The sequence below is a fragment of the Enhydra lutris genome, unplaced genomic scaffold, assembly GCF_002288905.1.
Source record: "Enhydra lutris kenyoni isolate GAN:26980312 unplaced genomic scaffold, ASM228890v2 scaffoldscaffold48, whole genome shotgun sequence".
Taxonomy (NCBI): domain Eukaryota; kingdom Metazoa; phylum Chordata; class Mammalia; order Carnivora; family Mustelidae; genus Enhydra; species Enhydra lutris.
The window spans coordinates 14854803-14877570 of NW_019154132.1; the positions used below are offsets into that span (position 1 = coordinate 14854803).

At 47.8% G+C, this 22768-nt stretch overlaps 1 protein-coding gene across 2 annotated transcripts in view; it reads left to right on the top strand.

The window, feature by feature from the left end:
• The window catches only part of LOC111156647 (jumonji and AT-rich interaction domain containing 2), a 258693-nt gene that overhangs the window by 148734 nt on the left and 87191 nt on the right, over nt 1-22768 (top strand). Inside the window, exon 3 of one of the 2 annotated variants that reach the window (XM_022517658.1) lies at nt 5515-5656. The exons of the other annotated variant lie outside the window; for it this stretch is intronic. Within the exon in view, the coding sequence (XP_022373366.1) occupies nt 5515-5656 (142 nt within the window). The remainder of the gene's footprint in view (nt 1-5514; nt 5657-22768) is intronic. 2 annotated transcript variants of the gene reach the window in all.

Consider the following 22768-nt stretch of genomic DNA (forward strand, 5'->3'; position numbering starts at 1 on the left):
TATCTGAGACAGGGTCCTGCCTCAACCAAGGGGGCTGTTGTGATCATTTTTCTCTCAAGTCAAAGTGCTACAGCCATTCCCCATCCCCCGACACACACACACACACACACACACACACACACACTCTCTCTCTCTCTCTCTCTCTCTCTCTCTCTCTCTCTGCAAATGAAAGCTCTCTTTGGATGCTTGACTGTTTAATATGTAATGTGATACCTTGTCTCCCAGTGACGGGGTGACAGACGGGCATTGGCTGTATAATACAGAATTACCTTTTGTGTATCTCTTCTACAACAAAGCCAAATCCATTGGCTCTCCCTAATATGCTAATGCATTTGGTGTGCTCCAGATGTTTTGGAAGCTAGGGAATCGCTTCAGAGATCTCCTCATTTATTTATTTTTTCCCCCTTTGCTCGAACCCATCTTGAGGTACTGCTTTTTGTGAAACAGAGGGGTTCAATTTCTTTTTTTTTTCCCCTTTTGGTTTTGTATTCTGTCATGTACGTGGAGCTAATGGGAAGGCTGGTGAAACTTCTTTGTGTCTAAAACATGGAATTACAAGGGCTGCACATTCTAAGTGTGTGTGTGTGTGTGTGTGTGTGTGTGTGTGTGTGTGTGTGTGTTCCAGTGTTAGAAAAAGATTCCCTTCTCTCTTGATGTCAGTATTCTGAAATCTGTAGCCCCTGTCAGTTGCTTAAGCTGGACTTCTGGAGCTAACGGGGTCCTTGGCCATGTTCATAAACTCGCCCCCCTCCTTCTAGTGTGAAGACAAGAGGGAGATGAGGCTCCTACATCTCCAGTCTTCCAGGGATAGGAAATCTTCTTACCCTCTTGCTGCTGCTGCTGCTGCTTCAGGCTTAGAAAAGAAGCCAGTTTGGTGTGTTGCCTTGAATGGAGAGCCTTGTCATTTTTTGCTAATTTTGGAGATGGGCTGAAGGGCTCCGGAATATGCTGGCCCGGTTCTGTTGTACTGGATCCTTTTGGGCGTTCTCAGCTTGTGAGGATGGGCACCGCTGCCTGCGGTGGCCAGGTGGTCTCGGGCCTGGGACCCGCTGCCCCTGTCCACCCCTGGTGGCTAGCCAAGGTTGCAGGCAGTCCCCAAGCTGCCTTCCCCCACAGTGGTTTGGAATTTTCAGCTCATATTTATTGCTTTTGTGAAAGACAATAGACGTGGCTTAATTTAAGTTCAACCTACTGAATATTAATAGAGGGGAACAATTGCTCGTGTGGGGAAAACAGGATCTTTGGGCCATTCAATTTTCTCCGTGTAACCTCCTCTCCCAGCGAAGGTTCGTGGTGATCGGGGGAGGGGTTTGGGAAAAGAAAATCAGCTCGTGTGTTTGAAGGAGGGGATGCTGTTCCGTTATTTCTCATCGACTAAAAAGAATAATTGAAAAAATTGATGGCAGGGCTTTGTTAGCGAGAAGAAAAGGCAACACACATTAGCTTGTCTCCTTTTCTGGTAATGGCTCTTCTGCCCTGTGGCATCCTAGTCCGTCTTGCTGACCTGGCTCTTCCGGACTGGGCAGGCAGTAGGAGTTGGACTAAAACATTCAGGATGAAATAAGGTAGCTAGTACAGAGGAGGTGTGAGAATGGGCTGGGTGGGGAGAGCCAGGTGGAAGTGGGCATGCCTTTGTCCAACCCTGTAGACTGCCTCACTAAAAATGAATGTAAGTATTCTCTCTACAGGACGGGCGTCTTCAAATTGCAGAAGGACACTGTATGCAGAACAGATGGGTCTTGCCACTTAGGCCACGAAAGGCTGAGTTCCTTCAGTTTACATTGACAGGCGGTGACTGCCTCTGTGTGGGCCCCAGTTTTCCTAATCTGGAAGGCAAACCGTCCTTGCTAATCTTCGGAAAAGAGGAAACTTTGGCGTTCTCCGGAGATACCATTAGTCCGGTGGAGGGCTTGGGGCAGTGGACCCAGCACTACTTTCAGTGGTTTTCATGTAGCTCAAGCACGCCTTAAGGTGGGTTCATAGAGCATCCTGCCTGCTTCTGTCTCCCCCGCGAGCCTCATGAGCTCACGTACAGTCAGTTCAAGTTCCTGGTTTCCTTGTAAAATTGCACAGTCCAGTTTCCCTGAATTTGCACATTGGACAGTCGAGTTCTGGAGGGGAGGACCATCCTGTGCCTTTTTACTTTTTACATTGACGCCTCTTAGACACGAATGCTTTCTTTCCCCCCAGTTACTTATTTTCTTTTTTTGTTACTTTTTGTTACTTTTCTTGTTCCCCCCCCCCCCGCCCGAATCTGTCATTAACCGACTCCTTAGAGCTGTGTGATAAGCTGTGCAAGCAATCTTCTTTGCCTTCACAAAATCCCTGGTAAAAAGTAGAAGAATGTCCCAAGAGAACTTTGCGGTTCGGATGCCTGACTTTCATTTAGGTCGTCATAAATGGCACCATCAGAATTGGTTTCCTCCCCTCTGCTTCACACTTGGCCCCGAGCATCCTGGTGTCTTCAGGTCTCCTCCCGCCTTGAACCTGGCTTTGCCCTCGGGTAATGGTTCTCAAGATGTTCCCCAGACCAGTCCAGGCCTTGCTGGCAGCCCGTGCAAACTCGTTAGACTAGGACACGGTGGGGGTGAGGGGTCTCGGGGACTGTGTTTGGGCCAGTGATTGTGATTTGAGCTTCACTTTGAGAATCTGCGGAGATCATTCTTGTCAGAAGGGCAGGCAGGCCCGTGTTGCTCGTCACTGAAGAGCTTTTCTCTTCTTTGCTAACTCGCTAGCTCACGCGGGCTCCTTATTCCTGCAGCAGACACACCCGGGAGATCGCGGCATGTACCGAACGGCACGGCAGTGTGTCTGCCCCAGCTTCACCTGACGGCACGTGGTCCTTGCTTTTCCCCCTTGATCCAAGCTCAGCTTCAAAGCCAACCCCTCCTTCACTACCACCATCCCCCTGTTTTTGGCTTTGGTTTTCTAGGTTTCTCGTTTTTATCGCAAGTGTGTCAGCGTCTCTGATTCATGTTCACTGGGTCTCTCCCCCTCCCCGTCACTTTCTCCTTGCCCTCCAGGTGCAAGGCTGCTTCTTTCCACATACTAACCAATTCACCCTGTGTGCTCGTCGAGCTCCCTCCTCACTGGAATTTAGGTTTTGTTCGATTGTGCCTGTATCCCCAGGGCCCTGGCATATGGTAGGTGTTAAGAAAATGAACAGATGATAAAAGCTTAAAAAATTAAGAAAAAAGCATGGATGAACTCCCATTCTTTCCCTCCTCTCTTGCTTTATTCTCCTTTTTGTGCTTGTGGACTGTTGGAAAACATGATCTCAGCCAAGAGTAAGCCTCTCCTTCTCTGCCTCATCAATTTTACATGTGGTTCTAGAATCCGTTTTTATTTCGGACTGCCCATCCTTTTCAAGCATGGCCTCTCACCTGTCTCCTTTTCACTTGTGCAACTTCTCTCCCTGGCCTAGTTTCTTCATCTCTAGCGCCGCCTGTACCCATCCTGCTCTTTTCCATAGGCTTTCTTCCCACCCTGCGACCTTACTGAAGCGTTCTAGGTCATTTTATGTAGTTAATACTTATCTATTACATAGGTTTAGTTTTCTAGAGCTCCATGAAGTAACCTAAAGGCAGGGAAGATGAATTTTCATATAATTGACTCAACCCCAAGGATCTGTCCAAAGATGTTTCAAAAATTAATCAATACAAAATTACCGGTCCGTTCTCAGTTGATTAAAATAAAAAAAAAAGTAATTCATTTCCTTCTGTGCACCAGCTGGATTTCAGATGCTCAAGAGCTACGCGGAATGGGGGCGCCTGGGTGGGTCAGGCGGTTAAGCGTGCGACTCCTGGTTTCAGCTCAGGTCATGATCTTGTGGTCATGAGATCGAGCCCTGCATTGGGCTCTGTGCTGAGCACGGAGCTTGCTTTAGAGTCTCTCTCTCCCTCTGTCCCCTCCCCCCACCTCAAAAAAAAAAAAAAACGCATTAAAAAGAATAGCTACATGGGACTCATGGCTATAGTAGTGGGTGACATGGACTGTGCCTCTACCCGTAGACTCTGGCTTCCATGCAGTTCTTGTTTCCTGTTGACCTCATGGTGTAAATTGACCACGGTTTTTCTCTCTTGGGGAAGATGTGTATGTTTTCACTTCTGTTTTTGCAGCCCTGACCCCCAGAAGCTGCACATCTTGGTGATAGCCACGGGCCTTACTGCACCACAGTGGCTTCCTGGCGTTCTGGTATTACTCATCCTCAGAAAGGAGCTGCAAACGCACAGGCAGGGCAGTGCACGCACGAGCAGGTCCGGTGTCAGGGTTCAGTTGCCTGATAATCACGTTCTTGCTGACGACTTTACCGAATACGTGGATTCCTGTTACCTCTACAGTGTTAGTGCAATAGTCGGAACCAGTCTTAAGTGTCTGAACCAAAAAGGAATTTAATACAGGGAATTCACTGCTCACGGAGTTGGTGGAAATGTTGCAAGGACGGAAGTCAAGGGGCCGCACTATACTTTGTGTGGCTGTGAAAATGGAGATCCTGTGTAGGCATTCCTGCGGATTCCCACGTCTGATGCCCACGCGACCGGGAAATTGGGGGCCAGTTGCTGTGGATACTTGTGTTGGGGCAAGCTTCCCGTCGGTAACACCCGAGTTCCATCCAGAATCCTAGATGTGAGCACGTCTCTGTGCTGGAGGACCGGCCGGCCAGGCTTCTATTCCGCTGTCACCCATTAGTGGGGCCTCAGTGCTTATTAAAACACTAACCATATTCTTTGGCATAGGCCCTACCCCGGGACCTTTATCCAGTTCCCTTACTTAGCAGGACATCCTGGGGCCCCAGGACTCCCTCTTCTGCATGGTGACCTCATACATGCAGGTCCTAGAGAGGCCTTGTCCTTTGAGACCCATCAGAGGCAAACGTGATTTGCCTAATATAACGGGTTACTATGAAGAGGAAGTTGTGTAGTAGGATTTCTAGTTAACAACGTAAACTATGGCTCTAAAATAATGCTTTCTGCTTTCTCTTGTCTGGTTCCTGAAGCCAGTTTCTAAAAGGATTTCAGCTTCTTTCTTTTCTTTGTTTAAAGATTTATTTTAATGTCCTCTCTCCCCACCCCAATGTGGGGTTCAAACTCACAATCCCAAGAACAAGAATTGTACGCTCCACCTACTGAGCCAGCCAGGCACCCCAGGATTTCAGTGTTTCTCGCGTACATCTGTTAGCCTTTGAAGGTTGACTAGTTCGAATTGGTAATACACGAGGTGCCTTTCTTCCTAGCCCAAGCCCTGAGAGATGTTTGTGTATGTCAATAAGAACCCCGTAAAGTCTGTTACGGTTACAGAATCCCGCCTGCATTTCGTACTGTCGAAATGATTTCCTAGGGCTCACGTAGGATGAGGTGTCCCACCCAGAAGGGGGAGGGCATCTGTGTACCTTCTAATCCTCTTCTTTGCAAATTCTGGTCCTGCCTCATCAGCCATGGTGTAGGGGTAACTGTGGTAAAGTGCTGCTTCCTGTGTCATGTGTTTTAAGTCTTTGTCCCCTTTTCTCACCTGTAGGGCTCCTTGGTAATGGCCAGTCTAAGGGATTAGGACCAGCGTCAGAACAGTCAGAGAATGAGAAGGACGATGCATCCCAAGTGTCCTCTGCTAGCAACGATGTTAGTTCTTCAGATTTTGAAGAAGGGCCGTCGAGGAAAAGGTTAGTACCCAAGGCTGAACATACTGGTGCCTTAAACCAGGGACGCCAGTGTTTGCCCCAGGGGAGCCGGCTCGGGCCCACCTCCCTAGGCTCTTGGTTTTCAGAGAGGAGCCTGCGTTCTGGAGGTTCCCTATCTCAGGTCCCGGTCTCTAAACGTGGTCTGCTTACTGACCTTAAAAACAAACACACCCGAACACGTCCTGGGCCAGACAGAGCCTGTTCCTGTCCTCAGCTCTGGCCACGGGGTTGCCAGCTTGTAACTCCTGTCCACTGCGATCATTTTAAGTGACTCTCCTCAGATTCTGGAGTCCATTTGGTGGTATTTTGGTGTCTGAAGACCGCTGTTCCTAAAAATGTTGAATTAAAATGCGGTGTTTCTGAACAGTGTTCCTCCTCAGGAAAACAGATCAGTGTGGGGTTTTCACCCCAGCGCCGGTGGAGGAATCGTTCATAAAATGTAATTTACCGTTTTTCCCCCCCTCTTGTTTAAAATGACTTTCCTAAATAAGCTTGAGTGTTTGATAGGGAAGTTGGCTATGGGAGTTTGATAAAGTTTGTGGCTTCACAGTCAAACGGCGGCAGTGACCTTATATCATGCTGCTTGTAAATGGGGTGTTTTAAAACCAAAAAAAAAAAAAAAAACAAAAACAAAAATACCCTTGCTGGTCATCTGCCTGATTTCGTACCTCACGTGTTATGCTCCCCACCTCCCACCCCTTTCTAGAAATTACATTCAGTTTCCGTGGCACCCCCACCCCCCATACTCGAGGTTTTCCTGGATGACTAGATGAATGACTTTTTCTTAGAACCTGGTAGTTCGAGAGGTTGGGGAAAAGAAAAAAGAAAAATCCCTTGGCCTGGCTGCTGCTGTGTACTTTCTCCAGAATTCTAGTTACCCTCTGGAAATTGTCTAGATGCATATATCTGCTGAACTACTGAGTCTAGTGGAAATTAAGAGGAAAGGATCGGATTAGCCATGCGTTAGGTGTTTTAAGATCCTTAACAAAGCTCTACTTTGGTCTGGAACTGGAGACGATAGCTCAGTCTTAGTTTATTTTCTTCCATCATGCCGTGTCTTCCTTTAGAAAACCCAGAATACAGTTTCCTCTTAATTTCTCAGTGCTGTGTCTCAAAAGAGGTCTCAGATTCGTGGATAGTCAGCAAGCCTCCGGATGCAGGGTCTGCCAGTGTCCTGGGCCTTGTAGGTTAGTCTCTTTAAAAGACCCTTGGGTGAGTGCAATGGCCAGTCTGTCAGGTTTCTGATACTTGCCGCAAACATTCGCTTGTCCCCAGCTGGAAAAATGCATCCTCGCAGGAGAGGGAGGTCAGGGTTGTGTGTGAGAAATCCCATCAGTAAATAGGTTGGTAACTGTGATGATACTGTCCATGCTTCCAAACATGGGTGGGTGGTCATACCTCTGGCATCGTCTTTCATCTCCATTTAGGGCGCCAAATTCTGAGCATGGTTGGGCATGTCAGCACCTGGTCCTTGAGCTGCATGGCTGTCAATTCCCCCCCCGAGGAGCGCCCCTCCCAATCCTGCCAGCGAGGGGTGCCATGACCGACATCTGTAAGGCTTCATTCTCTCAGGGTGTGTGTGTGGGGGTGCTGGCCCTTCACCCCTGACTCCCGACTGCCTTTCTTCGTTGACCGTGGGACTGGCTTCCTCTTCGCACGCTGCTGTGTTGGTGAGTGGCAGTTGTGTGCGCATCGGTCATTTGACTTTTGTCTCCAGGATAGTGGAAAAGAGAAATTTTGTTCAGGATGACTCTAAGAAAAATGTAATTGTTTCTAATCTGTTTTAATTAGTTTGTCAAGTACCTTGTTTTACTGAATCAAGGATTCACAGCAGCATTTTACGTGTTTATATTCACTCTCCACCAGGGAAATCATCAGGGACATAATGTAGGTTACGGTTCGACAGGTTGGGCTAGATTGAGGGCTGGTCTGAGGTGGCCTGGATGTTACAGGAGGAGGGTTTTGGAGTTTACAAGTAACTAGGGAAGTTAGGGCTAAGACTTCTTGCAGTGTTGTAGGGTATGCAGCAAATACAAAATAATAAACTTTTTTTTTTTTTTTTTTTTTTAAACACACTTTTTTTTGAAAGGGAGGGCGGGGGAGAGGGAGAGAGACAGTCTTAAGCAGGCTCCACATCCATTGCAGAGCCTGACGGGGACTCGATCTCACGACCTATGATCATGACCTGAGCCAAGATTAAGAGTCAACACTTAACTGACTGAGCCACTCAGCTGCCTCCCAAGTAATAAGTTTTAATACTTTGGCTCTTAAAGAGCTCACTGTTTTGATCCTTTTTAGTATTGAGTATAAATTGGTATGAACCCTGCCTTCTAATGCATGTTGTTAGAACTGAGATCTGAATTCCTGGGGCTTTGTCAGTGCCTTGCCAGAAGGAATGGTCAGCCTTCCTTCTTCTTAGTTGTATTAGACCTTTTGTAATCTGTTGGGGTGTCTGGGCCCTGCGGATGATGATGTCAGACCCAGAGTATCTACCTAAAGTGGTCAGTTCAAAATGTTGCTTAGAGCATTGTTGAGACGTTGCTTTTAACCTTGTGCCTGCAGTTCCCTGAGCATCACGCGTATACACCTGAGAGGACTGTATCTTCTGATTGACCCCTTGCGTTCTTGGTAGGCATTTAGACTTGGGGACAGAACCCTGGATCCTAAAATTCCAGGGCTGTGATTTATGTCTTTGCTCTGGACTGAGCATTCTTAATTCTCTAGGAATTGCTAGCCATTCTTGTACATTTACATTGCTGTTCGTAAATATATGGTTTTTAGGATCACCAGTTAATAGGCGTTTTCTCTTGGGAGTGGTGGAAAGAGGGAATTTGCGTTCAACAAAATATTAAAATACGAGTTGCAGACTGTGCAAATCTCAGACCTTTGCCTTGGGTTTCCAACCTAGAAATCAAAGCATTTCCATTTTCCGATGCTGGTCATGTATTTTGTGAGTCTTTAGCCCAAACATCTCGTGTGTTTGCAAAGTGTTACTTTTCTATGGGAAACCCCCTAAGCTATGTTTGGGGCCATTGTACTTGGTGCCATTGGTGTACTGGACGTTGGGGATTTTTTTTTTTTTTTTTTTAAATGCAGAAAGCAGTAGAATCCAGAGTTCTGTAGCATTTATTTTTCTTTATTGAGGCAAAAGTGAAAGTTATCTTTTTACCTAGCCAGGAAAAGGACATCCTCTGAAACTGTTGTTCACTCTTGGTGAAAGGAAAAGCTGCTCTCTCTACAAGCTCTTGTCCTGTGTGGTGGACACTGTATCCCAGCCCCTGGAGATCGGGAGGAACTCTGTGCTGGTGGGAGTTCCTAAGTGTTGATTTTCCTTTTCTTTTGATCATTGGGGTAAATGATATTAGAAACAAATTCTACATTAACATAATATTACTGTTCAAATGGAAATGTTCTAAAGACTTTGACCCTGGAATCCGCTCCCTCTGAATTTGGTGGTGGCCATGCCTAGCTAGCTGCTTACCCTCATCCTCTTGCTACACTCACGTGGCCTCTCCTGTCACACTTGGCTCTTAAAAAACTCGGGTTTCCCGCAGGAAATACTGATGTGTTTTCAGAAGCCAAATGGACAGATTCTGTCAGTCAGGTGTGGATAGACGGAGCAACTCCAGAATGATGGTTTTGGGCATAGGGATTACCTGTTGGGCTGGTGGAAAGGAAGAAGGTGGTGTACAGAGTTGGCATGATGGTGATTGATTTCATTATTTAGAGTAACTGTGGGTGAGCAGGAGGGGAGGGGCAGAGTCAGAGGGAGAAAGACAGTCTTAAGCAGGTGCCATGCCCAGAGCAGAGTCCATAGCAGGGCTCGATCTCACAACCCTGAATTCGTGACCTGAGCTGAAATCAAGAGTCAGGCACTTAACGACTGAGCCACCCAGGCCCCCCCCCCCCCCCGCCATAGTGTGCTTTTAAATGCAAGTAAATGGAAGATCCGAAATGCATGGGTTGAAAGGGGTCTTGACCAGATATATAGAAAGATTAACTGTGTCTATTTATTTTACTTTGTCTTTGGCTGGAGGGAATAAGCAGGAAAAATAAAATGACAGTGGTAGTTTTTAGAGATGTGTCAAGGGGATCTGGTCTTTGGCGTAATGGTTAATGGTATGGGCAGGAGCTGGACAGTGGCATCTTACTGTGGCTCACCTATCCTATCTCACCTATGCCTATGCTGTGCTCTTGTGCGGGTTCTGTAGCATCATCGGGCCTCGTTTCCTGATGTGTTACCGGGTCTGCAAAGTCGTAACCGCCTCGTGGTGGTCTGTGCACTGAACGAGCGAGGTGAGTTACAAAGGTCTGGCCGGTGTGTGGGGGGGACTGCCCATTAGATATTATTATTATTAGCTGTGCTCACAGGGTGTGACCCATGAATTTGCTGCGTCTGAGCGTGCACATTTATTGGGGACTTCTCAAACGTGTTTTAGAGGAGTTTTGATTTATACAAATTGTGATTTGTGTCTTTGTCCATACCCTCAGCGGGCAGATGGAAAAGTGTCATTGTGTGTCCCTCCTCTGAAGTCACTGAGTCACAGGAAGGACCCTTGTGGCACACAGTGTGAGTCCTCGTGTCCTCCCACCCATCCCCCAGAGGTGGGTGTGAGCAGGTTAATTGCTTGCATGGAGCAGTCAGGAGTGAGAGGAGGTTCAAGTTCCTGAAGGTGGGCTGTCCGCGAGCAGATTCTGTTTCAGCTGTGTGCGCATTAGTCATCATTTCACTATGGGGGGGGGCGCTATTTTGCTAGTACTTACTGCTAAAATCCCTGCCTTACTTTGGAGGGGGGGAAAAAACCTTCAAGAGAATCTAGTGAAAAAGTACAGACACCGTTTTTGCAGGGGCCTACATGCTTTCTTGTTTAAGAGCGGCGGTGTCTTCGGCCGTGGAAAGAGCACTGTGGTGTTTTTTTTGTTTGTTTGTTTGTTTTTTTGTTTTTTGTTTTTTTTTTTTGAGGACTGTGTTTAAAGATGGTCCCATTCCAATGGATTGGGTTTTGAATTTAGAGAATCAACTTTTTTTTTTTTATTAAAGATTTAAAAATTTATTTCAGAGAGAGAGAAGCACACGTGTGTGAGAGCGCAAGCCAAGGGGCAGAGGCAGAGGGAGAAGCAGACTCCCCGCTGAGCAGGGGGCCCTCCCCTTGTGGGGCTCCATCCCAGGACCCCGCGATCATGAGCTGAACTGAAGGCAGACGCCCAACCGACTGAGCCACCCAGGCGCCCCTCACTGTGAACATCCGTAAAAACAGAACTTTAAAAGTCTAAATGTTTGTTCCCCTTAACAAAATGCATAAATATAAATAGTCTAGTGCAGTGTTAAACGTACTTGTTTGTTTTGCTTTGAATCCTGGCAGCAGTAGCCACAAACTGCTTTAGATCTATTTCTCTTAAGTTTTTGTTAAGATTTAGACCTCTTCATGGACCATAGTGTTAATGGGTTGTTTTGCTGGGAACACCTTGAAGACAATTTTACAAATTACAGTTTAGTACTATTCTGCAGCTGTCTTGACCAAAACAGTCTCTACAAGGAGTGAAGAAGGGGCAGAACAGCAGAACGGGATATTCTTTGGAACCCTTAGTATAACCACAGAAGAGGATTGTGGAATTATTATTATTATTTTTTAAAGATTTTATTTATTTATTTGACAGAGAGAGATCACAAGCAGGCAGAGAGATCATAAGTATGCTCCCTGCTGAGCAGAGAGCCCAATGCAGGGCTCGATCCCAGAACCCTGAGATCATGACCTGAGCCGAAGGCAGAGGCTTAACCCATTGAGCCACCCAGGCGCCCCAGAATTGTGGAATTAAAGACAAAGTAAATGTGGATGTGGCAGGCCTATCTGCGCCCCCCCCCCCACCCCCCCCCCCCCCCGCCAATTTACATAAATGGTTGTCCTCACTGATGCTTTTCTATTCCTTCTTCTAGATCTTTCTTTCCAGGATCTTTCTTTTGCCTGAAAGGACTTCGTACGGTTTTGTTTTTGTTTTTAAATACTTCCAATTACAGGTTTGCTAGGGTGGATGAATCTCTTGGCTTTACGTGTCTGCAAAAGTCTTTATTTCACCCTCATTTAAAATACGTTTACATTTATGAGAATTGTAGTCGTAGGACCACATGTACTTGTAAGAAATTCACCTTGATCTCATTATAGAATTTGAGGGTGTTATCTTAAAGTGCTGTGGTAGGGACAGGCACATCACTCAGCTGTCCCTGCTTTGCACTGTTTCCAGTAAGAAGTCTGCTGTCACTCTTAACTTTAAGAAAGGATCCTTTTCCTTAGTCTCCTTTTTTTTTTTTTTTTTAAAAAGATTTATTTATTTCAGAGGGAGAGAGAGAAGCAAGGAAGGGAGGGAGGGGAAGTAGACTTTCTGCTGACCTTGGACCCCGATGCTGGGCCTCTGAGCCAAAGCAAGAGTCAGGGGCTCACCTGACTGAACCACCCAGTTGCCCCTTCCCAGGTCTACTGATTTTTTTCATCACTGTTATCATGTCCATTGGTGTCGTTTATTTTTCTCATGTTGCCAGTTCATTGAGCTGCTGCTTAGTTCTATTGATTTCACCATTTTTGGAAAAATTGGAGGCAGCGTCTCTGCAGATACTTTTTTCGTGTGTGTGCTTCTTTCCCCCTTGAGGGATTTCAGTTGAATATGTATTTGGCTGCTTGACGTTGAGCCGCAGCACCTCGGTAATAAGCACCCATGATGCTTATTTTATCCTACTCTCTCCCCTCCCCCCACCCCATTCTCTTCTAGGTAGTGCCTATCTCAGATCTGCAGAGGTATATTTTTCTTTAACCTCAGAGATTGCTGTTTTTACCTACAGAAATTAGAGTTTGGTCTATGTGATCCTCAGTGCCTGTCCTGACATGGTTTTTGCTCCGCCTTCTTGAACACACGGAATCCAGTTACAATAGAGGATTTAGTCCACTTGTCTGCTAATTCTTTCACCTGTGCTATTTATGGGTCTGTTTTGGATTGACTCCCATCCCTCCTCGCTAGTGGCCCTGTTTTCCTGCTCTTGTGCTCTCGCCTTGAGAACTTTGCGTTGGATGCCAGGCCTTGTTCATTTCCCTTTGGGTACTGGAAGTGTTTGTATTTCTCTGTCTAGAGCATTGCTCTGAGGTGTGATTGAGTTTGTAGGAAGCATTTGGGTCCTTCTGGATTGTGGCTTTTCAGCTTTGTTGAGTAGAGCCACAGAAGTGTTTGGTGTAGGGTTAAGTTTTCCCCCACTGCTCAGGAGAAACCTGGAAGAGTCCTTGCTGTCCTGTGAATCAGGAGGTTTACCATTTTGGCCAGTAGGTACAGGCACAGTTCCTGGCTGTGTGTGGGATTTGGGGATGGTTCCCTCCAGTCCTTTCCTGCATATCTCCTTGGGTAGATTTCCTCACTAGTGGCTGTGAGTACCCCGTGAAGATGTGAGGAGGTTCTAGAGTTTTCTGTGTGGCCCTTGACAGTACCCTGCCTTACAGATTCTGCCCAATACTTTGGCCTTCCAAACCTCAGCTCCTTCTCCTTAATTAGATTCCTCTGAACCCTGTCTGAATTTCCCCTCCTTGAGCTGTGGCCTGGAAATTCTCCTGGGGCTGTGAGCTCGCCAAACCCTCCCCATCTCTCAGGGATCAAGTGCTTTGTGGTCTGATGTCCGTTGTCTCATGTTGATTTTTGGTTTCATTCAAGCAGGAAGTCTGTTTTGGCTCTACTGCTACTCTGTTCTTTGAATGTTGAATGAGAGGGAGAAGGGGACCACCAGGAATCCTAGCTAACTAGCACGTTTGTACTTTATCTTAGCCTGGACCCTAACCTTTCCATTTAGTTTTGTTACGCAGTTCGCTTTCTTCTTCTCATGACTAAGGAAGCCTTGACGCAATGTAAGAACATCTGAAAATAAAGAAGCAATTGACCTATAAATAGAAAGTCCCCACTCTACAAGAAAGCGTGTGACTCTTAGAAATACTTCAGTCTCTTTGAAGTTCCAGAACCTCTGTTTCTAAAAGAGGAAGAACGGCTGCTTAGTGAATAGAACATACTGTGCTAATAAATCTTACCTTAATCCTAAGGAAACACTTGGAAGGGTTTTTGTTTGTTTGTTTGTTTTAAATTATTTTCAAATTCATTTTTTAGAGAGGAGAGGGAGCAGGTGGGGAGTGGCGGAGAGGGCGGGAGGCTCACAAGCAAGTTGCACACTCAGCATGGAGCCCGACACGGGCTTGATCTCACGAGCCTGAGATCATGACCTGACCTGAAACCTAGAGCTGGATCTCAGCTGACTGAGCCACCCAGGCGCCCCACCCCTTGAGGGTTTCCTGACCCCTGCTTTATAGCCAAGTCCACCAATGTTGAAAATACTTGACTAGTGACCCATTTTTTATAAGTAGCAAGGTCAGGATTTGAATACAAGTCTTCATATCTGTAATGCCCGCACTTTTCCACTACACCACGTCCCCTTCTTTTGGGGACATAAACCGTAGCTCTGATTCTTTCAGGCACCTCTGGGACAGACAAGTTCCAGAAACACCCTTTGGGCCCGCGGCACCTGGCTTGGTGAGCCCAACCATGGCTGGATCACAGCCTCACTTTCCTTCCTCGGCCGAGCACCTTTGTGCAGTGCACGCTCCTTGGGGCCCCCCAGATCGTAGGACTCTAGTGTATGTTCTCTCCTTGGCCAAGTGTTTGCAGTCCTTCTTGAATAAAATAAATTTTTTTCTGCATTGCAAACCAAGCAGTAAATAGAAAGGTAGGGAGAAGGGGAAGCTTTAGCTTATCTTGAGTAAAACACATTTTGCTCTCGAAATCCTCTCTGGTGTCCTCCAGTATTAGAGGTTAGAGCTCATTCCCAAGGGCACTGGGGAGAGGTCAGTCCTGGATGGGACACCGTTTAGGGCCTCGCTGACTGTTCCTTTCAGGTAGCTGTTCCAGACAGATCTGTGATTACTTTGTGGCTTCAGTGGCTTGTGCCTGTGTTCCTCTGGGAGAATAATACTTTTTAATGTGACTTTTCATTAGTTTGGCTGGAGTAGGTGGGGTCCGAGGGGGCAAGACTTAAAACACTGGCTCACCTCATGGTGTCTACTTATGGATGAACTTCCCCTTTCTTACAGTTCAGGTTTGGAAGGGGGGTTTGTATCTGTTCTCTCTTCATATCTTAACCTCGATCTTAAGGTTTTCCCAGATGAAAGGATCACCATAGCGAAGCCAAGGGTCAGCGGTCTTAACGTGGAGTTGTGGAGAGCTACGAGACCATTTCTGACAGTGCCTGAGATTCTCGCTGGCGGAAGCTCACACATGTTCTGTTCACTGCAGGAGAGCACGGGCCACTCACCCACATTCTCACAGTTCGGTTCTTCCCCTGCAGTCACATCCCTGGACTCCCGTTCAGGATGACTCTCGGGAGATCTCTTGCCTGCCCTCCCTCTCTAACGCATGGCTCTGGTTGTCTCTATTAAAGAGGGACACCCCCACCCCCCACCCCCCAGCCTGGCTGCAGGCTACCATCTGCAGAACAAAGGAAGCTGCTGTAATAAACATGCCATCTGACTGGTTTTGTGCATGAAACTATTTATGGGCGCTTTACGGGATTCCTCATTCTCTCTTCCGATCCTAGAATATTCACGACTTGTCGGATTACTATTTACGTAGCAAGACGGGGGCTTACACGACCATCTTTTAAATCCTGCTCTCTCACCGCGGAAGCATCTTGGGTCTGTCCGCGTGTGTGTGTGTGTACACACACACACACACACACACACACACACACACACACACACACATGGCCTGCGTGACTCTCTGTACGTAAATAGTGTCTTTTACCCAGTACCTCCTTTACGGGGGCCCAGAGGAGCAGCCGAGTCATCTGTGGGAGGCAAAGACAGCAGAGGTCTGGGTGGATTTGGGGGTGTGGAGGAAATCCAGAGGGTTCAAGTTGGGGTGGAGTTTGACCTTGTGGAAGAGCATGGGACGAGATGGCACAGGAGGCTCCCAGGAGACTGAGCAGAGTCAGGCTGGTGTTTTGGGGTTTCCTTGATGGAAGAAATGCGGGTGGATGAGTTTGGTTTAAATGGCAGAATGGACTGCAGGTTCCCTTCGGAGTCTTCTGTCCTTCCAGCCCGGGTGTCTAGCTGAAGAAGAGGCACCGTGTTCGTCGCCAGCTGGGACACGGGAGCGGAGAGTGTCTACTTGACTTCGTCTTGCGCTACGCGCCTGCATCTCATCCTGGGCCGGATACTTGGGATGCGGAGCTGGGGCATGGCTGTTGCTGGACTCCTGCTGGCTCCAGCTGCTTGCAAGTCCCCAGGAGTGGTAGAGAGGGGGTGGGAAATAAGTGGTAGAGGGCACTGTTCACTTTGGGCGTGGCTATCCCTTTTGGGGTTCCCTGTCTTTGGGTGTGTCTCCTTATCTGTGTACTCAGGGTACTTCCTGTCTGTGGAGCACCTTTCTGCTGCTTCATGCTCCTTCCTTTCCTAGTGCCTCTACCTGCTTCCCCTCCTTCTGGGCCATGTGGCTGGGACATGTCGCTGAGCCTTCTGAGCCCACCTACCTGACCTCCCTTCTTTCCCTGGCACTGGCTAGGTGCACCCCCAGAACCAGGACTCAGGTGCCTCTGAGCATGGCTGGGTCCCCCACATTCCATGAGGCCTCCCTTCCTGGGACCGCCTTCCACGGCCTTGGTGTCTGTGAGGTGTTGCAGACGCATGGGTGGCAGTCCCCAGGCCTGGTAGTCTGTTCACATCCGTGTCTGACAGCCTCCCGAGCGCAAGGCAGGTGGTACCGGGGTTTAGGCCCTTCTCCCTGAACGATCTCAGATTTTGGTGATTTAAAGTAGAACATGTTTTCTTGGCACAGTCTTCTAATGAGGCCCTTGACTAGAAATTGGAAGAGAGACAAATTGGAGATTCTAGAATCCTATAGATGGGGTGTGAATCCCAGTTTTTCCTCTTAGCTCTCTATGTGAGAGTGAGTCCCCCAGCAGAATACCCCCTTTGCGAGGGGCTATGACGAACCCTTAATCTAACACTTAACACGCTTACAGTGTTTGTGCATGTACAAGTGGAGTGCTGGCCACCGCTCTCCGTCCTTTACATACATGAGCCCATTTAATTCTCCGTAGCAAACTCTGCGGGATAGGTCTTTTATAATCTGCCCATTTTACTGATGGGGCACAGAGGAGTACACTGGGCATGAGAGACACAGAGCTTCTGGCACGTGGTCGGGACTCCGTAAATGGTTTCTGTCCACCTTGAGTAAATTCGTGAAGAGCCCCCCCACGGAGGACTGCTGATGGAGAGAGATGGAAGAATTGTGTTTTTGAAGGTTTTTGAGCGGCCTGAGAAATCTGCCTTCTGGGCAAAGCGATCCCATTTTCATTCTCTGAGGAGTGTGACCCTCGAGGAAGGCGTGTCCTGAGGTGCCAACTTATTCTTCAACGTTCAAGGTGTTTGTTGGGTCCTTCGACAGATCTAAAGAGGGTTCATTAAGCCCAGTGTGGTGGTCCAGGAGAGCTCCACTCTAGGGACAGGAAACAGCAGCAGATCATCTCAGATGCAATGTGGAGAGTGCCATAGAAGATGTGACCTCCGTGGACACAGGCTGAAGAGTCGATCAGGGCGTGTCTAGGGACATTGGGGCATCCTTAGTAAGGGGACCTGTGCACCGAGCTTTTCTTTCCATGGAGAGTATGTTTTTGGTATGTTCCAGGCCCCAATGGTAGCTTCCTGATAGCACATTATAGACCTGTGTGGGTGTCTTCAGCCAAATAAATCATATAATGCAGAGAGAGAGAGGGAGAGAACGAGAGACTGGCCCAGTGCCCAGGGCTCGAGTGACCAGCTGCTGCGTGGAGCAGCATTAATGTGTGGAGGCACATTAATAACCCGATGGACGCCAGTGTCCCGGGCTGCTGGGCCGCAGGAGGAGACCCGCAGAGCAGCAGGAGCCAGCACTCTGAGCCTTGAACCTCTCGCTTGCCTTGGGTGGGGCTGAGCCTTGACACATGAAGTCCTTAAGGCTTCGTAGTAGGCTGCTTCTGGAAGGCCTGTGTACTTCTGTGCTTTATCTGCCTGGCCTCACAAGAGGGACTGGGGGAGGGAGGGCTTATTTACTAATTCTTCTTTGAGCTTGAGACCAGAGGGTTTCTTGAAATTTTAAAAAGGCACCTGGGTGGGGTGGTTTAGAGGTGGGGCAGTGGGGAGCGGCTTGGCTATCAGGTCCCAGTCTAGTTATTGCTATCTTGTAGAAGCCCTAGAATTGATTTAGTATTCTTATAGTTGATGTAAGAAGTTGCCTGTTTTAAGAGGAGGGCACATCCCACACCTTGTCCCCACCCCTCCCTGGGCGCAGAAATGTCCCACCAGCAAGAGGCCTGCAGAGACCGTGCTGTGGGCTTCGGTGGACGGGCCACCAGGCAGGCTAGCAATGACTAGCAACTCTGGTGGCTCTTAGAATTAAATGAAGTCACCTAGCTCAGCCGTAGGTAGGAGCCGGGTAAGCTTTTAGCATTTGGCTTTTAGCTTTACCGTTTTAATCCCCAATCAGTCTCAGCCAAGATGGGCTTATAGGCACTGAATCTGTTGAATGACCTGCATTTGTTAGTTTCCTTTGCTTCTAGGAGGGGCCACACTCCCTGTGTTCACCTTGTAAATGAAATATCCTCAACTTGATCTCTTCTCTTGTCTTCTCTTGTCTTGTCTTCTCTTCCTTATACCAGAGGAAGAGTTGAGTTAAACATAAGAGGTCCTTGGCTAAGTAAAAGGGAGTGTTGTGTATGTGGGAATGGAGTGGAAGGGGGACTCCGTCCTAGTCGAAAGCTGTACTGTTTTCTGTTTTTTAATTTTTTTAAGATTTTATTTATTTATTTGACAGAGAGATCACAAGTAGGCAGAGCAGCAGGCAGAGAGAGAGGAGGAAGCAGTCTCCCCGATGAGCAGAGAGCCCGATATGATTTGGGCTCGATCCCAGGATCCTGAGATCATGACCTGAGCCAAAGGCAGAGGCTTAACCCACTGAGCCCCCCAGGCGCCCCTGTTTTCTGGTTTTGATCAGAGAGCTTTTAGCGCACATTTACTTCGGCTCCATCCGGTCTTGAGTTTCGAAGTCAGCGTGGAATTTCCATTTTTAATTGTGTGTTAAAGCAGCACGGATCTGGCCTGGGAAATTTGGGGTGGGAGTGGTACTTGGAGGTCCGTCCTCTGTAGGAGTCTAAAGCAGGGAGAGCCGTGTCTTTCTGTTCTCGTCCAGCTTACAATTTCTCTTCATGGTTATTTTTCTGGAATTGCGTATTCAGCTTTTCCTTGGTGAACCCGGGCTCCTCTTAAGGTATTGTTTCCGCCAGGTGTGGGATTCTGTCTGGAGAGGTCTTTGTAGATGCCCGGTTCTTCTGCACAGACAGCGCCCCCGCTCCTCCCTGAGGCAGGTGGGAAGCGTGGGGCCCTCCCTGGGTGCCGGTGTGTCCTCTTCAGGGGGACAGGTTGGCCAGCCGGCTTGCTGAAGGCAAATTTTTAGACCCTTGTGGGAGAGTGGGCAGCTGCCCCTGAAATTTGCTTACAGTTCCCAGCTTCTCGCCACGTTTACTTGTTTCAGGAAAATGGCTTTTGTGAACTTCACCTGAGGCAGTGTCACGACTGCCCTGACCATTTCCTGTTTCCGTTACCCTGGAGAACTGATTGCAGGGATATCACTTCCACCCTGTGCAAATTCTGGTCTAGGAGGCTTGTGTTTGCCATGGAAACCAGGTTCTGCCTTCTTCCTGCATCCCTGCTCTTCATAGTCTCTTAAATATGAGCGCGAACATCCGTGCACCGAGCTTCTGCCCACTTCCCTTCCGCACCCCAGAGGACAAGTGTAAGCCGTCCCTGATGTTGAAGCAGTATCTGACCCTCCTGGAAACATTTTTATCAGTCCGGGAGTCCTCCTTGATGAAACTCAGAGAGGGAGGGACCACACAATCATGAGGCTCGGGGCGGGGGGGCTCCCCTGCAGGGCACTGGCCTCGGGTTTGTGGGATTTGAAGGCACCTCGGCTGCAGAGGGGTGACGGCCATTAGTGTCCCTTGTGGTTCACATGTGAGTGCTTATGCACAGGTGGTTCGATCTGGCTTTTTATGCAGAATGTTCTCGATGTCTCTACCTCCCTTGGCTGCTTTTGAGCTTGGATGGGAGGGGAGTGTTCTTGAGTACCAAGCACTTCTGCTCCCTCCCTTCCACCGTCCCCCCTCTCTCCCCCGCCCCTTCCCCCCTCATTTTTAGAGCTGGGCGCAGGCATGGAGGGTTGGCAGGAAAGATTCTCAAGTACAGGGTAAGGAGGCAGACAGCAGTCTGAATGACTTGGTAGGGAGAGATTTTGGTCCGCTTCTGCTATTAGAAATGTAAAGAAGAGTTCTTAATCAGAAGTGGGTCTCCCCCACTCACCTTTCCCCCCTTCCTTGGAATAAGGTAAACACTGGACAAGAATATTTTCTCTTTTCTTTAGGCTCCATTGCATTGATTTGCATTTAAAGGGTGTAATCCTCCTATAAAATACCTTGATAGATCTGTGCCCTTAGTTTGGACTGTTCCAGAGAATGGGTGTGTAGAGTCCGCGTCCTCAGTGTGGGCAAGGAAGCAGGCGATCTCGCTGCCCAGTCCTGCTCACTTGTCCTTCAAGCTCTAAAAGGGGTTTAACCCTCAGCTCCCTCAGACGGGATCGTCCTTGTTTATCTTTGTGTCCCCAATGACCGGCAGAGTGTCTTGTATGCAACAGATAGATGAGTGTTTTTGTCGGTGTAAACCGCTGCTACCGGTAGCCATATAAACTGTCAGGAGAGGAAGTCTTCCTGGAGGAGTCGTTACATTGGAGAAGCATGTTTCCCTTTTTAGAATCGTCCAGATCTCTTCCCTCCACTCTGTCATACTGGGGGTAGGTGCCTGTGTGTGTCTGTGCGTCGTGTGCTTTGGAAGTATTACCCATCGTTATTTGTTCATCTTTAAAGGGTTAGGAAAGACAAACTGGTTGTTTTTGTTTTTTTCCGGTAGCGATATAATTTTCTTGTCTCTCTCCCCCTCCCCGTTTGTTTCTCCACCCTTCTTCGTGCTCTTAGGTTCTGTAAATGCTCCCTGGGACCAAAAAAATGGGTTTAGGATGTAAGAAAGTTTCTCATTTCACAGCAGGTTCTAGCGGCCTCAGACTAATACAGTATAAGGTCAGTGAATTTCCATCCACCATGATTAATGTGGGACGCCAAGAGAAGGGAGATATGCCTTCTTGCCTGAAAGCCCTGTGGTTCTTCCTGGGGTGCCAGCCTGAGGTTGGCTGCAGTTTTCTAGTCTCTTTAAATATTTTAAAATATTCAACCTGATCCTCTAATTCCGTGACAATAAATATTCTCTGATGACGATGGTGATAAGCCTATCTGGCATTCTCTCCTCTTATCTCCTACTCACAGATTTTGCTTTTCCCCAGAGGTAGAACACCCAGCTTTTTGTGTTCTTGGAGTTCAGTTTTTGAAGAAAATTTAAAGTTTAAATAGCACACAGGACGACTTGACAGAAAGCATCCATTATGTAGAATTAACACGAATATTAGTTGCTGTTGTCTGCCACATACACGGCGGGAGAATGAAAACGTTGAAAAGGAAAACAAAAGCCAGGTCTTATTAAAATGATTTTTTGGTCAATGTTTTGCTTGGTTTCAGACCTATTCCGAAATGAATGGAGGCCATGTGAGATGTTGCTTCTTTCGTATGAAGTCCTGGTCTGTTGAGAATGTAGTCCTGTAGTAGGCCAGGTGCTTTAGTGAATCAAGGAAATTGTTCTCTGAAACTATAATTAAAAAACACACAGAGCTTGCCTTGGCTCTGACTCAGTAGGATGTAAATCTGTGTAGTGCTTACTGGTTATTAGCTGGAGGGAAGGCTGCTCTAGCCAGGCTGATTATCTGGGGATGGCTGGACTAGGGGACCTCTCTCTCCAGGCCGGAGCCTTCCTTCGCTCCTTGCACACTTGGAGGGAGAATGAATGACCATGCTTCCAAGTAACCATGAGCATGAATCAGCCCTAAGTTTCTTTGGGGGAGGGGAGCGTGGTTACTTTGTGATTAGCCTTTAACACGTTCATTAACTTAAACTCTTTAAGAAAAGTTTTCAGGTTCTGTCCATTCGGGACTCCTACAGGATGGGATTCTCGCTGTTTTAAAATACATATATTTCTCTTTGAGTTCTCCTTTCTCTGGAACCTAAGTTACACATTTGTTCAGCCTGTTATTCTGCCCCCAGGAAATATGTTTGCCTTCGCTGTGACAGCCTTCAGGCTCTTGGTACATGTCTTCTATACTCCTCTCGCCCCTGTACTCCGACCTGCTTGAGCGAGGCTGGAATTAACAGAGCCCTTCTAGATCATCCGGGAGGGAGATCACCTGTTCCAAAGATGGGAAATCGAAGGGTAGGAGAGGACGGGCATGCTGTGAGTCCTCACAAGAAGAAGGGCTTCTGTGGTCTGAAGGGATTTAGGAAGCAAAACAAAAATAGTGGTCTTTCCCATTGTAGCCTAACTGGTGTGGCTCCTGAAAGATGCCCTCCGGCTGTGGGTTTGGGGCTGTTGGCGGGTGGTGGGGGACAGGTACAGCCTTCCCTTTTCTGCCTGAGACCTGCTTGTTGGGGGGGGGTCAAAAGGGCAAGTTTTGTGCGCCTCACCTTTTGGGTTGCTCCCCCTACTGCCAATGGCCTTGGGTGTAAACAAGTGCGTTTCCATGTTCTTCAGATTTTTTTTTTGGCTTAAGCGTCAGCTGAGCAGGACAGACTTTCCTATTTGAGGACAGACATCAGCCGTCTCTGGTTTTTAGTTACAAAGGTTCATCTTTTACCAGTCTCCTACATTTGCCCATTTAGGTACTTTTATTTTGTATTTTGTATTAAAGATTTTATTTATTTATTTGACAGAGAGAGATGGTGAGAGAGGGAACACAAGCAGGGGGAGTGGAAGAGGGAGAAGCACTGAGCAGGGAGCCCGATACTGGGTTCGGTCCCAGGACCCTGGGATCATGACCTGAGCTGAAGGCAGATGCTTAACGACTGAGCCACCCAGGCGTCCCAGATAGGTATTTTAAATTCATACTTAAAAA